The 17,275-nt window shown below is 45.9% G+C and overlaps 1 protein-coding gene across 11 annotated transcripts in view; it reads left to right on the forward strand.

Moving 5' to 3' along the window:
• Positions 1–7,682, forward strand: part of AFF2 (ALF transcription elongation factor 2) — a 455,357-nt gene extending 447,675 nt beyond the window's left edge. For all 11 annotated transcript variants that reach the window (XM_027054786.2, XM_027054788.2, XM_027054790.2 and 8 more), the window contains 2 exons: positions 95–285; positions 3,453–7,682. In XM_027054786.2, coding sequence (XP_026910587.1) covers positions 95–285; positions 3,453–3,574 — 313 coding nt within the window. In that variant the 3' untranslated portion in view covers positions 3,575–7,682. The remainder of the gene's footprint in view (positions 1–94; positions 286–3,452) is intronic.
• The last annotated feature ends 9,593 nt before the right edge of the window (positions 7,683–17,275 follow it).

The following is a 17,275-nucleotide window of genomic DNA, read 5'->3' on the forward strand; positions in this document are numbered from 1 at the left end:
CCCGTGAGGCCTCGGTGTGGTGACGGAGGCCTGGCAGCCTGCCGTCGCTCTTCACGGCCAGCCTAACCGGGCCCGTCTCTTCCCCATTCCCCAGGAACACTCCTTCCCCGGTGTCTCTCAACAATGTCTCTCCCATCAACGCGATGGGCAGCTGCAACAACGGCCCGGTCACCATCCCCCAGCGCATTCACCACATGGCCGCCAGCCACGTCAACATCACCAGCAACGTGTTACGGGGCTACGAACACTGGGACATGGCCGACAAACTGACAAGAGAGAACAAAGGTATGCGTGTCTGCTCCCCCCACGTCCGCGGACCACGGTCGAGTCAACCGTGCTCCGAAGGGCTAGAGTTTTCCATGGTGGCCTTATCTTTCTGTCTCTCGGGCTTCCAGGGTGTAGATGAGGAGAGGGGGGTTAACTCAGGACTGACATGGTGACCAGTTTTTTGCTGAGAGAGTGAACAAAAACCCTGGGATTTTTTTTTCCTCTTTCAAAGCTTAACCTAATCTGAGCTGTGATGTGTTGGCAAATGACTGTTTCAGATTTTCACCCCGTGGTAAGGATCAGTGCAGAGAAACCGAGGCCAAGTGAAAAAGAATGATTTGCAAATTAATTAAGATCCTGTTGGCCTCTGTCATCAGCTTTAATCTTTTTTTTTTTTTTTTTTTTTTTTTTTGGAAAGGTGAGGTTGTGTCTGTGGTAACACGTGGCTTTTGCTACAAACAAACTCGGAGAGGACCCTGCTTCACCAGAGACTGAGCCAGTGCTGTTTGGCCACTTATTTGACGTGGCTGATTCTGGCCCAGCAGTCACGGTCAAGGTGGGCGCAGATGCGGGCCTTTCAGAATCAGACAGCAGAGACCGCCCGGCAGTTTAGAGCAGTGGGACCGTGTGGCCAGGGACTGGGAGTACAGATTGTGAAGCCTGGTGATTTAAGTTAGAATCCCGCCTGGGTCATGCAGTGCTGGGCAACCTCAGGCAAGTTGCTGAAATCCATGAGCCGCTTCCTAGCTTCCATTGTTGTAATGGATATAATGATGTATAAAGCAGCTAGTGTAAAATGGCAGGTACGAGGAAGAGATCCAACAAATATTTATTCTCTTACTCCATGTTATTATGTATCTATATGACTCAAAAATTCTGTGGCTCTCAAAGCACATTCCGTAACCTGAGACTTCGACCCACAGCCCAGCTACACACTCCCACCGAGCCCTGGGACTATTTACATGTATTGGTTATATTGGTAACCAAGAAGAAATTGGGCAACAACTTCTACATGCCAGGCACTGTGCTGTTCGCTGTATCATTTGTTGCCTCATGTGTCCCTGTTTTGTAGATAAAGAAAAACTGAGACTCGGTGAGGTTAAGAAGCTCACCCATGACATCGCAGCTCTTAGTGTTGGAAGCAGGAATTCGATCTAGAACCGTGTGATTCCAGAGTCTGAACCCTTCACCTTCAGAGAACTCCTGCCCTCGGTTACCTGAGTAGTGGGCAGTTCTTAACTTCTCTACTTTTCTACGCTTATGAAAATCCAAAGACAACTGGTCCAGATGGCCAGGCCCATCCAAGAGTTCTAGAACTGCAAGCAAAAGCATAAGCATCTTAAGGCTTGCGTAGCTTGTCCGCCTCCACTCTTCTCTATCTTATTTTGTATTGGTAACTGGAGGGCAGTTCGATATTTATGGATTGCCGTCATAATTGCATCCATTTTCAAAATCTGTTAAAAGTAATTCCTTCTAAATTAACTGCAGAACTTTCCAGGAGTGATGTGGTGGCTGTGCTGATGTTCAAGGGAAACGGTGCTAATCTTGTCCTTAGCACAGTGTGTCAAGAGTTGTTAAGTTCCCTGCCTGATACTGAATCAAAACGACTCTGCACTCTACCAGCAGAAAGAACATGTTCCCGGCTAATGCTGGCCTCGGGCTCTGCAGTGGATTGGGGAGAGGTCCCAGTTTGGAATCTCCTGTTTGAAGCCTTGAGTTCCACACGCTTGTCATTTTTGACTGCGTGGAGTCAGAGACCCTTCCCCCCTCTGTCTTGTCCACATAGGCCTTTGGTCTAGAACCCTGTTCCCTACCTCCCCAGATGCTTACTTGAAGCAGTCATGAAAATGGTGACCTGGGTATCTAGTTAGGAATGCCACAGTGGGCTTTGTACAGAGAACACCCAGGGGGTGTCCTGCCTCACACGCGGCTCACGTTCACTCAACAATGACTAGGTCCTTGAGCATTTCCCTTAATATTGTGTTACGTAACAATGTATTTTAGATGCCAAAAATAATTTACTCCTTTATCAGCAGAAGTTACTTGTATTGCATAGTACAGGTTTAAAAGTATCACATAATCAAATGAAGGCGTCTAGTCTTTTCCACATACCTCCCACCCCGCTCCAAAGCAGACTGTCTACAACTGCAGTCTCCGTGGTTAGCAGTGTGGTCTCAGCACTGCCCCTTCTCCCAATCAGCTGGAGGGAAATCAGCCGGGTAGTCTTGCCATCCACGTCCTTGGGGGTGAGGTGGGAGTTGTGAGGGACAGATATCTGCAGGTCGCCTCCCTTCCCTAAAGGAATTGGTAATAAGACTTACCCCATCAGATGCCTCCTAGACATTTATTTAGCGTTAGATGCCAATGGCTATAATTGCTGTCCAGGTTCACTGGCTGTGTCTGCATCATGCCGAGAAAAATCGGTAAACTCAGTTCATTTAGACAAAAGGACAGGAGAATACTTTCAACTCAGTAATACATGCAGTGGCAAACAGCTCGATACCCTATCGACCATCGCTCCCTACCATTTTGTGTATATGGACCTCCGTCTAAATATAAATTTATAATATCTAAAAATATAAATTGTATATGTGATGTCAAAATAGATTTAAATACATTTTATTTTATCTATGTATTTTGTGTATATTTCAATATATATAAATGTTATGTATCTTTATTATATGAACATATACAAATATGGAGACAAATACATTTTTGTATATAATGTGATGTGTGTGTGTGCGTGTGTGTGTGTGCATGTGTGTGTGTGTGCGTGTGTGTGTATACCTCGCAAACCTCCACAGGATTATAATGTATTTGTAGAATCTGCTATCTGTCTGAGAAAATACATCGTGATTTGAAAAAACTTACCAGGAATCAACAGATTTAAATGGAATTGTGCTTTATTAATCCCAGTAACACATACAAACATTATTTATGCTTCAGAGTTTTTAGATCTACCTAGAGATTAAAATAATACTGCCTCCTATACCTGTGGAGCTTTGGGCCCCCAGGAGGTAGTCTGTACATTTTTGTTGAATGAATGAATGAATGAATGAATGAACAACGAATACTTTTTCGGCATCCATGTGGTTGCATTGGTGCGTGAAGGCAGCGTACGCAATCTGGCGCATATTGCTGAGATGATCCTTAAAGGCCTGACCAACGTCTGCTCTGATTTTCAGAATTCTTTGGCGATCTGGACACACTGATGGGGCCCCTGACCCAGCATAGCAGCATGACCAATCTCGTCCGCTACGTTCGCCAGGGACTGTGTTGGCTGCGCATCGATGCCCATTTGTTGTAGTGGGTGCTCCCCCCATGTCCAGCATCACCACCCATCACTCTACCTCTACCAGAGCACCAACGGTCACTGGTGGAACTCCACTCATTTGGCAAAGTTCTCTTTGATTCTGTTTGTTTTTACACTTCTTTTGATACCTGTGAAAAACAGAAGTCATTGTAAGTGGACACTACAACTTGAGAGCGGTATATGTTTTATTACTTAGTCATTTTTCAGTATTTTGTATGCATTTCTCAGATCCCACCATCTTTTTGTGCTTGATACGATGACACAGTCCCTACAGTATTGTTTTAAGACCACACTACCCAAAACAAAGAATGGGAAATACTTGTGATGATAACAGGTTCCTGAGAACTGAAATGAGATGTCATATATATATATATGATCTTAGACACAAAGGACCTACAAAGATTCAAATTTTCAACACTAGCCATTCCCCAAACTCTACTCTTATGTCCAGAAGAGAGCGTATTTCAGAATCCGTTGTTAAACTTTTGTGGTTCCCACAGACTCAGTCTCCAGGTGAGAATTTTCATTGTCAAAACCCACTGGTTAGATGTTGTAGCAACATCGTAAAATCAAGAGTATTAAGAAAATAGACGAGCGTAGCAATGCCACTCTTCAACAATACCGTGGCATACAACCAGAGCACTTTTCTTGCTGGCATCCATTCCCTGATGCCCTATTTTTAAAATTTTAATGAGATGAAGTGGCAACATTTATTTCTAAAGTGTAAATCCTCACCTGGGATTCTCTTTGTGTAAAGCTCTCCTTTTGAGGGGCAGTTAAGTGGGTGCACACCCTAGGAGCCAAAATACTGCCCTCCAGTTTTAGAGATGAGAGATTAGGAGAGGTCTGGAAATGTCCAGGGAACCCATACCTCTGCCGTTCTGCAGTTGGTAGGCACGTCCATTCCTGGCAGGATATTTTTATTGTATTTTGCTCACATCTCTGGAAACAGAAGTCAAGTTTATCACTACCTAGGAGTAAGAATATACAGCTTGCCTCCTAGTGACTTTAAAATCTGGACTTTGCCAATTATAAGCCGCATTTTCTATTTTACAGTGTTTCTCTTCCGCCTCCTCTTTCCCCACCTCCTCCTCCTCCCCCTCCTCTTCCCCCTTGTCGTCTTCTTCTTCTTCTTCTTCTTCTTCTCTTTGATCTTTCATTTCCTTTTCCTTTTTCTGGCCTCATTAGCCTTTGACTCAAATACTGAAATCACTGATTTTATTCAAGTCTGTATTAACAGGAATCATTTTCGTGAACATTCCAGAGAAAACTCTCAACTCTCTAAATACTGGCTAGCTTTTTAACAACAACGGAACAAAATGTGTCTTTCTTTGAAAGATCCCTGAAGATTGGGAACAGCTCACCTAATTTGGAGACATTTCTACATCACTTGTAACTATCCCCACCCCTTCTGATCCTCTGCATTCATTTTATGTCCCCAAACATCACAGTGTAAATATCATCTTTGGTGTTCCATCTCACCAGAAGAATCCCCCACACATAGTGCACACTATTCATATGTCGGCTCTTTATACTTACCTGCTGGTATGTAATTCCACGTCGCCTTTAATCTGTTGAGTTTATCGAATTCTGTTCACCGAGTGATGACCAGATAAATAATACATGGGCACACGAGAGGTGCAAACTTGTATGATTTTTAAAGCAAGTCTTGTAAGTCTGTGACAGGAACAGCAAGGGATCGCCCTGCACTCTCATCATTGTCAAGGTTGCAAAAGAGCCAGACTTGAGCTCCGCCCTGGTCATCTTTGAGTTTAAGACCCTGTGCTTTATAACGAGGTTGTGGAAGTTGTACTCCAATGGCTGAGGCCACGTTGCCAGATGACTGCTGGGAGCGTCCCAGCAGCTGAACCCAGAACTTTCTACGCTCCCGGTGCGGTTGAGCTATACATTCGCAGCGTCCGCGACAACACACACACCTGCAGACATGCACACAGACAAATGAAACCGGAGAGAATCTTCTCTGAGCCTCTTAAATGGGGAAAATAATAATACGAAAGACTCCAAACACCCAAGGTGGGTGTCACATATAAAATTTCAGCTGATGGCTTCAGTGACCCAAGTTCTGTTTGTTTTGCACGGCTTACCGGGTAGAGGGCCTGACTATTACTATATATAATGAAGCCCACTGGCTTGACTTGTAAGTTCAGCCTAAACCACGATCCTAGACCATCATGGATTTAGGGGTAGATTCTTCTTGAAATTCACTCTCCGGAAACTAGATGTTAGAATCCGAGGGGCAGTTTCCAAGAGAAACGAGCATCTCGCCTCGTGGATGGATGAAAGACTCGTAGCTCTAGTTTCAGCGAGTCCTTTTATCTACTTTACATACAACAGGGAGGCAGCAGAGAATCCCGCTGCCTGATGTCACCTCTGGTGGGTGACTGTAAAGTGTGTGCCAAATCAGCAGCACGATGATCACATCTGACAGTTGAGCTCAGGATCACCACCTGATTATTTAGTAGACCTATTTGTAAAGCAGCTTAGAAACCAATTAAACATGGAGGATGAATTGCCTTCCTATCCCCGGAGATGAGACGTCTTTCGGTTTCACGATTAAGGACTGTTGCTGTTTCCTAGGCACTGTATTCATCACATTGTAAATGGTGATCTGTGTCATAGGCGTGCGGCGATGTGAGGGATTGAGATATTTTGTCAAGTAAATCTCTTCAGTGTACCAGTTTGTGGGAGGGATATAGGACATGTGGATGGCGGTGAGAGATCCTGCCTCGAGACCTTGACGGAGGCTTGGTGAGACGCATCTCAATAAGCACACAGAGGTAGGGCGACGGGCAGAGTAACGGGAACCTGAGCGAGTACACAGAAGGATCTCAGCCCTGCAACGTGACCCAGGTGGGGCCACCACTATGCCTTCCTTTGTCACCCAAGCTCCAGCCACAAAGGGTTTGACGAGTTTGTGTTAGGATGTTGGCTTGGCTTTGTATTTTTAATTAACTTTGGATTTTTTAGTGGTTTTGTCATATTACTGTCTGATTTTGGTAGGTAGGATTAATTTGAAAAGAGTATACTAGTGTGGTCCTCGGGGTAGAATTTAGCCGTAAGCATGTTGTTAGCCAGCCTGTAGACTGTTAATTACTTAATAATCTCATTGGGAAAATACTTGTAGTTTTATATTTGGATGACATAATTGGAAAAGCAGATTAGCTGCTGCTAACTTTTAAAAGACTTGACACTGACATCAAAAGATTCAAATCTTCAGTCGATAACCAAGTTGCTAAATTAGAAACCATTGGCTAAAATGTGTTTTGTTGAGCTTCCAAGTGTATGGATTTGCATTTGGACATTGCACCGCTCAGTGCGTTGGAAAGATACTTGCTCTGTCATCTTTCCCAAAGCTGTCTAATTCACAGTTTGTTTTGTTCAGATGTGCATCCCGGAGGTTGAAGTTGGAGTCTGAAGTTGGAAAGCATTTTTGAAGGCAGGATCCATTTAGCTGTGAGGGCTTCCCCCTCACGTACTTCTCAACAGACATGATAAAATTCACCTGCAGGAGTTGGCAGGTGGGAGACTCACACCGGTTCACTGGGTAGGACTACTCAGTAAGGCAATGAGCTGCTTGCTTAGAGAAGCATCACTATCCCCATTGAGAAACTGTGTGGCGAGACGTAGCTGCACGATATCAAACGAATGGGTCAATTCAGTGCCCCTGAATTCAATTCTGTGGGGGAAAAATATCGAGCCAGTTGTCACTACTCTGTTACGCAACTGGCAGACTAAACTCCTCTTCGTCGTTATGGTTGTCGTTGTTGTTGTTGTTGTCTGTCATTTCCACCCGCACAGCCTTATTCTCATAATTAAACCCTGATTCATTTTCTCTTTGGTGTTAGCAAACTCCAACAGCAAAGATGGCATCTGTGTATCGATAATTGGCATTTACCCTGGCAGGAGGCTAATCGGATAGGCTGGTCTCAGACATTAATCCTACCATCTGATGTGTTCAGGGAAAGAAAAAGTAATTCCCTTTCCATTCTCCTCCTTGCAAATCTAGAAGCCCTCTTTACCAAGAGCATCACATTTTCCTCTGTAATCCATCGACTCAAAGAAAATTGCATTGTGGGGAGGGCGGAGGGGGGTGGGGATGGGGGGGGGGTGGAGGGTAGGGAAGTCCTTGCAGGCCAGGCTGCAGTTCTTGCCCCTTTCTGCTTCTGACATGAGATGTTAATGAATCATTATTCTTCAGGCTCACATTGGGTTAGGGGACACTGAACTGCTTTTCCGATCCATGATCAATCATCGTTCTTCTAAGAGATTGGAGCTTTGCTGTTTCATTAACTGTGCAGTGTAGACTAATGGTGTTTAATAAAAATCATTCAAAATTTCAAACTCTTTCTCCAGTGACCTCAATTTTGTTGGCTCTTTGACTTGTACTAGACTTTGAGGAGGGAAGGGGGAAGCAAAGGAAGCCTGCTACCAGGCCCCTGGGCAGGATGCTGTGGTGGCAGACAGCTGTGGGAAACCTCCTGAAGAATGCCACAGTGGATGGTCTCAGCCGGGGATAGCTTGTTCCCACTGAGGGACTCACTGTTCTCCAAACTCTGCAGCAGGAAGCCAGCTGCCATATCCGGAGCTTAGTAAGAATTGGAAATGCATTACCTCTTTGGTTTTGGCCGGCACCACTCGTGTGGCTACCAAATAGGAGAGGTATCTCTGAGAGTAGAGCCCAGGGGGGACAGCGGTAGCCAAATGTATCCCAGATGCTCCAGCCCTTCTGTGAAATCAGTGGAGGAGGAGCTCCAGGCAGGAGGCTGCGTTGGAGAAACCCACAGAGAAGCCAGGCTGGTGCCATGATGCCCAGATCGAGAGCTAGCCTCTCCCCTGGCCAGCCTAGCACGCAACCAGCGGCGGATTGGTAAAATGGTTAACAGCCAGCCCCCGTGAGAACAGAAAGCGCCTGATTTGGAGCATTTGCCAATTTCCGTAGCGTCAATATCCCCACCACGGCCGATTCCAAGCTACTCACTGTGACGTCGCAGAACACAGACTTGGGAGCAGATGCACGCCACGTTGGGGGACAGGGCAAGACAGCTCCAACACACCACCGAATGCAGCTATTCAAAGAGGGTTCAGATTTCACATTGACGTTCATGTGGACACACGCGTGCAAACACGCACCCATGCGCACACGTACTCTTCTGTGACAACTGTTACACGGCTTTCAAATGTGAATTGATCCTCTATGACTGTAGGTAGTTTGTGATATGGCCCAAGAGGTATGGATTTTAAGCAGGAGACAGCTGAGAAGAATGGCCTCTTGAGACCAAAGCACAGATGAATGGGGGTGGGGGCGGGCGGTCATCATATCTCAAGGGAAACCAGCAGTGAGATCAGCCCTTACAAAATCCACCTGGTTGGTTGAAAATAGGATAGGTGAGTGTTTTTCTGTTATTGTTATTTTTCAGATTCCAGTTGGTATTTCTAACCTATAAATGTAACTCGGATACATGACTTAATCCTTCCAATGACAACCTTTGTGTAGTTAGGAAACATTAGGGCCTCTATGGAGAATAGCATAATCCAAAATGCATTGTGTGGTTTTCTCGGAATATGGAAACTCAGTATTTCTCCCACCTCCCTGCTGTTGTTCAGAAGATTTTTACTTTAGTTATTAGAGATCAAAGTTACGTGTTTAACATGTGTTTTTAGTTAAAAGTATCTACTTACTGTCCTAGCTCTGAATTCAAACCAGAACGTCTCCTGTATCAATTACATGACTAATACTCAGAAATGATCATCCAAACCAAAATAATTCCCTTTTCTACTCAATATAAAGAAAACCAGGGTCACTAACAAGAAGGCATAAACCTCAGTATATTTTCCTAAGAGAATGAGGTTTTCATTAAATACACACACACACACACACACACACACACACACCACACACCCCTAGGCCTCCTCGTTATAAATCATCCTGAGAGTAGAATAGAAAGTCTCAAAGGGCCCATCCTCTTGGTCCTGTGCATCTTCTGCAGTTAATAAGAGGTTTGTATCTGGAAGGGTTGAAGAACTTGCCCTACAATCCCATTTGTCTTGAAACATTTCCGTGTTCTGTCTGAGCCTGTGTCCGTGGCCGAATGTTAGTCCCCGGAGGAGGCCCATGTCTTAATTCTTTCTTTCTGGCCTCTCTTGTGCCCCTGCAGTTCCTTCTGTGGCCAGCGCAATAACAGAGTTGCAGGGGGGTCTTCTATCCCCTCATGGTGTTCATGCAACGCTTGTCCTACTGGTCAGGTTTAATTGACATCACACTCACACAGGGACTCAGAGTTGCCATAGGCAATGGACCGGTTTGCATGGAATACAGAGAGCTAGAAATATGTTCATCATCATCCACTGATTGCCTATTTCAAAACCATCCTCACTAATCAATCATATTCACCCACAAATATTACAAATGAGATCGATTCGGTCTCAAGACAATCTGTCAAATAGTTTTCTGCCTGGATGATTCGACTCTCTGGATATTCTGGAACGAGAAATGTCTGAGATGAAATCCCTCACATTTATTCAATTCTACAAATTGCTGTTTTGATTCCTATTTTCATCTGAGTAGTGCTTCTGGAGAGTGTTTGATGTAGCGTCATCTTCAGATAAAATTAATACATCAAAAGTGAGCCCAGTATTGATACGATGCTCGTAACACTTCTTGGGATCAGAAGATACCTAAAATTCTTCCCCTTGGCACACTTGGTTAGTTGAGTGAGATGTCCTTAAGATCCTCCACAGAAAAGACTGGTTTCTTTTCTGGTTTTGTGCTGGTGGTTGTGGCTGTGGCTGTGGTTGTTGTTGTGACCTGTTTCTCTCTCTCTCTCTCTCTCTTTCACACACACACACACACACACACACACTTTCTCGCTTGCTTTGGCTCTGGCTTTCGCTTTCCTGCTCAGGCTCTTTCTGTCTCTAAACAAATGAATAGTTGAGTTAAACGTGAGCTTCTGAATTGTACTTGTTCATGCTTTTAAGACATAACAGATTAATAAAAATAGATGTGTTCTGATTTAAAACATGCCACTTGGAAAGGCATGCTGTATTATGAAATCATGATATTAGAAATACTAGTCTGTTGAATCCATTTGTCCAATTGTATAACTTTGTGGAGCAGTGTTTTGACCTTTACAACATAATTTTGGAGCAAGTGGAGGCCTGGCAACGGCAAACATCTTCGGATGTTGCCGTAACCGTCACAAATACGAAGAACAAATTTCTGTTCTACAAATTTCCCAGAATGCTTCGGTCAAGAATTTTTTTAGGTTTACCTGTTTCTTTTTTTTTCTTTCCCCCCTCTTTTTTTTTTTTTGAAGCTGCTTACTATTACTGACTGAAGAAGTATGTTGATTGATTATACTGTGTACTTCTGTTCTCTCCCTTTGTCTCTCTCTCTGTGTCTCCCTCTCCATTAAAATAGTGAGATGTGGAGTCTTTGGTAAATCTGCATTTAGACCAGGCTGTAGGCTGGGAATGAGATCGAAATCTCAAGAAACCTTGGTGGGTTTTCAAAGAGGGACACTGTGTTCATTGGGCCCTTCCACACCCGACAGGGACAGGTGATAAGACAGAAGTGGTTTGTGCAGAAGGGCACTTTTAAAATGTCCTCTGAGACCCAATGCAGTTTAACAAATGACTCCACCTGTTTTTCCAGCAAGTCGCTTGACTGAGACCTGAAAAATACCCCTGAAACTTACCGGTGGTGGGGGTGGGGGGGTGTCTTCTGCCTGGTCTACAGTGTGTGTGTTTGCTTTGTATCTAAGAGGCGCATTCACGTCTTGTGTGCTCGTGTGAAGTATTTCCTAGCATTTCCTTTAACCTGTATATAAGAACCAGAAAGATAATCCCAACGTGTTGTAAATGAAGATGTGGCTCTATAAACCTTTCCTTTGTTCTTAAAGAGAAGACATTTCCATGCATATTTTAAACAGAAACTTTGTATATTTAAGTGTCATGAAAAATGTTTATTGAGTACCCAGAATACCAGTTGGGAATTTAATTGTCATCATGTGCTTGGGCGGGGGGGCGGGGTGCTGGCCAATGCCATGACTGTGGGCCACTGTGGCAAGCCGTAACTGCACAAACAGAAACGTGTCGCCTGTGTGCGTGTATGTGTGCGTGCGCGTGTGCGACATGTCTGGCTTGCTGGGTCCTTCACGGGATTTTAGCTTTCCCTTCTTGAAAAACATTCTTTTACAGTTCCAGGAGGCCATGGCCATGTTGCCGTCTGAAGGCAGTGATTTGAAATGAAAACTCTTTTCCTCTTGGAAGCTTTTATCGTAACATTATGGTCCAACCACACGGATTCCGCTGGCCTTTGTGAGGGAAGAGGCTCTGTTCCAATCCAGCTGAGTTTCCAAGATAAAACTGTAGGTCAAGACTCATGGCGGGGGAAGGTTGAGGCCACCTCAGCTGCAGCAACATATGAGCTGAGATGAGCCCTTCAGGGTTGGACTGAGTCTGCCCCGAGCTGTGGCTCATCGCTGGGGCCACTGTCCCAACCGGAACTTCCCCGCATGTCAGTGGACACGGAGAACCATCAGAAGTAGCCTGGCCTGGACCCTGAGAAGAAAACTTCCTGAGTCCCTGCCCTTAGTGGAAGACCGTTTCCCACACTGGCGGCAGCCCGGGTGGCCATTAAAATGCAATGGATAATTCATAAAGTGCCCCCTTTGTTTTACCACGACCCAATTAGCCTTTTGAACCACGTTTTCTTGAGTGCAGCTTTCCATCGTCATACTCACTGCAAATTCTTCGTCTTGTCATAATTTCAGATGTTCCGTATAGACCAAGGTAACTGTCCTTAACATCAAGCAAGGAGTGAAACGCTATCTGGTTCCGAAAACTGGTTTCATGTGCTTTCTATGTATAAAACTGTACCTGCCTGTGTGGCTTTGCATTTCTAATGTGTGGCGCACAAGCGTTTTGTTGGTGCTTTGTTCTCAGTACAGTAACTCTGTGTACAAACATTCTAATGTAGTTTTGTTGTTTCCCAACATGATGTCTCTGTAAAAATGATATTGGCTGAGCTGGTGCATCGGTTTCTCTCATAGAGGCATTAACTATACTGCCAATGCATTGAATTATTTAAAAATGCAAAATAAAATTTTTATGAAAATCTCATTTTAGACATGGAGATTATTCTGCTTACAGACTTTCCAGCCTGAAGTCCCTTGTTAGCACCCCTTTCAAAGTATAATACATAGTCTGTGCTCTCACTTACCTCAACAGCTTTAAAACTGAGGGCTGTAAAGAAATCAACTCTCACGAGGCCGACTCATTTCATAAGAGAGACCCTCAGACCGTCATTCAAAGCCCATTTCAGAGTAAATCATCAAATGTTTCGTTATCTGGATCCCTGATACACAGTACAAAAAAAAAAAAAGCTTCCAATTAGGAAGTCATAACTGTACTGGGTGCTGAGGGACAACGAGGAAATTCTCAAAACTAGGGTGCAAACTTAAAAGCACAGTGATATTTAGGTCGATATACGATTTGAAGTCATCGGGAAAAGGTTATGTTAAGTGTACCATCTTTACTAAGGCAGGAGAGCATGGCATGTTTTAGAACTATTTCCTTCAAGATGTTAAACATTTTCCAGACCATGAAAGAGGAGGTCTCAGGTATCTAGAAATTTCTCTGGCCAGGCAAAATGAGAAAGCTCAATGCTAAGACATCATACGGCAGTTACAAACAGTTGTGGGTTTTTTTAAAAATTATTTTAATGTTTATTTTTGAGAGATAGAGAGAGTCAGAACGTGAGGGAGGGAGGGACAGAGAGAGAGGGAGACACAGAATCTGAAACAGGCTCCAGGCTCTGAGCTGTCAGCACAGAGCCCGACACGGGGCTTGAACTCACAAACCAAGAGATCATGACCTGAACTGAAGTTGGACACTTAACCAACCGAGCCACCGAGGCGCCCGCACTTACAGACACTTGTAAGTGAATGCTGTTAACACTCGGTGGAATTTTCTGCAAACGAATGAACTACATTGGGCTTGGCCAGATATTCTGACACTACATAATGGTAGTCCAGGTGTGAATGCTAATCGAGTACGTGTCACTGAAACTGGCGGTTGTGATGCTATTGCTGAGAGTTCCAAGTCTTTTCCAAAATGTGGAGCCTCTGATGGTAAATAGGAGCATTTTTTCTTAGGAGATAATGAAGAAATATTTGATCTGAGCCAATAGAGCTAAATGGATTATAAACTTGTTCTCCAGCAACCAAGATGTTTTCTACTCTCAAAAGCTGAGGCCGTGAATTCTGATCGTGCCTGGGTAAAAGTATGCACGCGTGCAGAGAAAAACTGGAGGAAATGTGCAGAATGACACTTTTAAAGGTTAGAGTGCCGGGATCATGCTCCCTGGGCAGTTTACGCAGCCCTCACCGTGCACCAGGCACTGTCCTAGCACTTTCTGATACGCTAACTTCTGTAATCTTCCTAATGGCCCTATAAAATAGGTTCTATTACGTCCCTCTTCTGTAGATGACACAACAGAGGCACAGAGAGGTTAAGCAGCTTGCCTAAGGTCACACAGCCAAGATTTGGACAGTGTGACCCAAAGGCCTTGCTCTTAACCGTCTACTGCCTCTATCGTGCATAATGCTCTTGCCTCCATACCCTCATTTCATTTTAGAAACAAAAGTAAAGAAGGGCCCTGAGCCCTCAGGAAAAGATGTCCCCTTAATCCTTCCAGAGGACTCTAAAGGAAAGGCATGGAGTCAGCCTTCTGGAAATGCCTCTTTGCATGAGGACCGACAGGGTCCCGGTGGAGTCAGCAACTCAGGAAAGGTTTGGTGAGGGGTATCCTCTATATGGCTTTGGATCGGCCTATCAGTTCACTCGGGAGATGGGGCGGCGTGGCCGACCCCCCCACTCCTGGTCTCTGACCTGCAAGCACGGATGCCCTGGGCTGTGAGGCAGGATTTTAGAGCAGCCTCTTGTTGCTTGCCTTAATGGAAGTGCTTACCCTTTCCGTGCCCCCCTTTCTTACTCTGCAAAATGGACTTGATAAGATCAGCCTTCTCCCCGCTTCCCAGAGAGGAGCAAGGTTTCATAAAGACCAGTGTTTCTCATCCGACAGCCCCGCTCGGCAACTCCAAGGGCGGCAGAGCAGTGAGGGCAACCGCAACGTCCACAGCGTGTGGACGGTTAGCAGAGGGTGCCACGTGGAGGGCTGGGAGCGCACCGAGCCTCACGCTTCGCACAGAGAACGTGTTTAGCTTTGCGAGTTTCTGCAGGAAGTACATTTGGGGCTTCGGTGGGCTCTTTTGCCCCCTTTCCCCGTTTTTTTTAGAAAATGAAATATAATCATAAAACCTTTGGCTGTGATATATGAGGGGTCTATGTAACTTGTTAAGGGGGATTTTGCCAAGTTTCAGGTGTACGCATTCGAAGTTGAGACGAGTTCTCAGTGTGAGTAGTTATGTGCAGATCATGAGCTGTGAATTCAGGAGGCAAGTGGGGGCCAGGAAATCACCTTCCAGCCCTGTCTTTCTAGCTCTGTGACTCCATCCTGCAGCCTACCCACCTTCCTGAGGATGCGGGAGGGAAGATTCTGAGAGTCAGGCCAGAACAGGAGATAACGGTCCTTCCAGTGCTCTAGAGAAAACACCCCAGAGGAATCCGAACTTGCATCAGGCTTCTCCAGGGAAGGGATTTCCTATCACACTTTCTAACTCTCCAGGTATTTCCCAGTTAGTTCAAACCACAGTGCACTTGAACTTACTGTCATCTCCTAAATAAGACCAATCCTTGCAGCAGGCCAGAGAGTGAGGCGAGTCCTGACAGGAGGCCTGTGCACCTGTCTGGAAACGTCTCAGACGAGGCCGGATCAGGGCAGAGGATGATGGCGGTGCGCCGAGATTCTCCCAGAATTCTCCACTCTGAGGACACAAGAAAACCCAGGGAGTGGGAAGGAAGCTCCCCCCACAGTTCATTTAGATAGACACCCCCCCACCCCCGAAAGCCTCAGCTGGGCTAAAGTCTTGGCAGACAGCAGTCTGGGACTGGTTCCCTTAGAAGCCCACTGACAAAACCCGGGAAATCCACAGCCCTTTGTTTTAAATACAGCCCAAATAAGCAGATTTTGACCCATTTAGAGCCTGCCCGCTTTGCCTAATCCAAGTGCCGAGTCCACAGCCCCCAGGAATTATCTTGTTCTCTTCCTCTTCTGGCTGGAGGCCTCTCAGGAAGGTCTCCTGTGAGGGACACCCCCACCCCCACATGCAAAGCTGCCCAAGTGGCCTCCAAATAAAGCTTGCTTTACTCCACTGCCACCTTGTGGTCATACCTTTTTCCTCACTGGGTCCCCCGATCCCTCGAACTCACTACACCCGGGCCACAAACGATCAGCTGACAGGAGCGGTGGTGGGCTCCATTCAGAGTCCCCTCCTGGCACCCTCCAGGCACCCCTGACACCCCCTACACCGGCCAAGTCATGGCCTCAACTCACTGGACCAGTTGTGTGACAACCACCAGACACATCCTGACGCAACAGCCACTGTCCCCCTGGAAAGGGCCAGCCCCCGCGAGGGGTGGCCCAGATATCCCCAGCATCCTGTTGTGGCTCAGTCCCAGCTCCTGCCCTACCGGCTGCCTCCCCAGGCCCTGCAGACCAGCCAGCTAGATGGGTGGCCTCTGCCCTGGCTCTGGGCTTAGGGCTGGGCTCATGTCCTACAGTCTGACAAAGGGCACCTCAACCTTGGCTGAGCCAACATCTCACCAGAAATTCTCATTTAGTTGATTTGGGTACTGCTCTCCCTTCCCCTGAACTCCCAGTAGTGTGGTTTCTAGAGTTCTCTAAGTGATCCCAATCTGCAGTCAGGATCAAGAATCATCTTTCTAGGGGCACCCAGGTGGCTCAGTCGGTTAAGCATGAGACTTTGGCTCAGATCATGATCTCGCAATTTGTGAGTTCGAGTCCCGTGTTGGGCTCTGTGCTGTCATCTCAGGGCCCGGAGCCTACTTTGGATTCTGTGTCTCCTTCTCTTTCTGCCCTTCCCCCATTCATTCTCTCTCTTTCTCTCTCTTTCTCTCTCTCTCTCTCTCTCTCGCTCTCTCTCAACAATAAATAAAAACATAAAAAAAGAATCCTTTTTCTAGCCAAAGTTCCTCCAGCTGGGGCTGTACCCCATCTCTCACTGCCCGCAACCCAAGTATTTGGCACTGGCAAGGCATCCAAGGTCATTCAAAAGCCAACGGACATTCGGGCTTGGGAGCTGACATCTAGACTCCATGGTACCCTCTCCGGATCCCTGAATATTCTTAAAAATCCCTGTGCAATCTGTTACCAACAGAAATAGCTGTCCACAAAACAATTGTAATTGCTAAGCAACTGTCAAGTGCCAATCGTACCCCTTTCTGAGTTAAGACCTGCCAATTCTCCCTTAGAATGTAACCTTTAGCCGGGGGCATAGAGGAAGTCTAGGTTTACATCTGACCTCGCACGAACTCCCCGTGACTATTCCTTTTCGGGACCTCAGTGTCCTATCAGTTCAATGAGAATGACAACAGCTTTGCTTGATGCCCAGTGGGAATAAGGATTTAGGGCACAGCATACGCAATCTCCGGCCGAGGGACTAATATGGGACTTGGGCTGGCCCTTTCTTCCTTGGGCTGGAACCCTCCTCTCCTGACCATCCTTCTGCAATGTCTGAGGCAGCACCTAGG

The sequence above is a fragment of the Acinonyx jubatus genome, chromosome X (genome assembly GCF_027475565.1).
Source record: "Acinonyx jubatus isolate Ajub_Pintada_27869175 chromosome X, VMU_Ajub_asm_v1.0, whole genome shotgun sequence".
NCBI lineage: Eukaryota > Metazoa > Chordata > Mammalia > Carnivora > Felidae > Acinonyx > Acinonyx jubatus.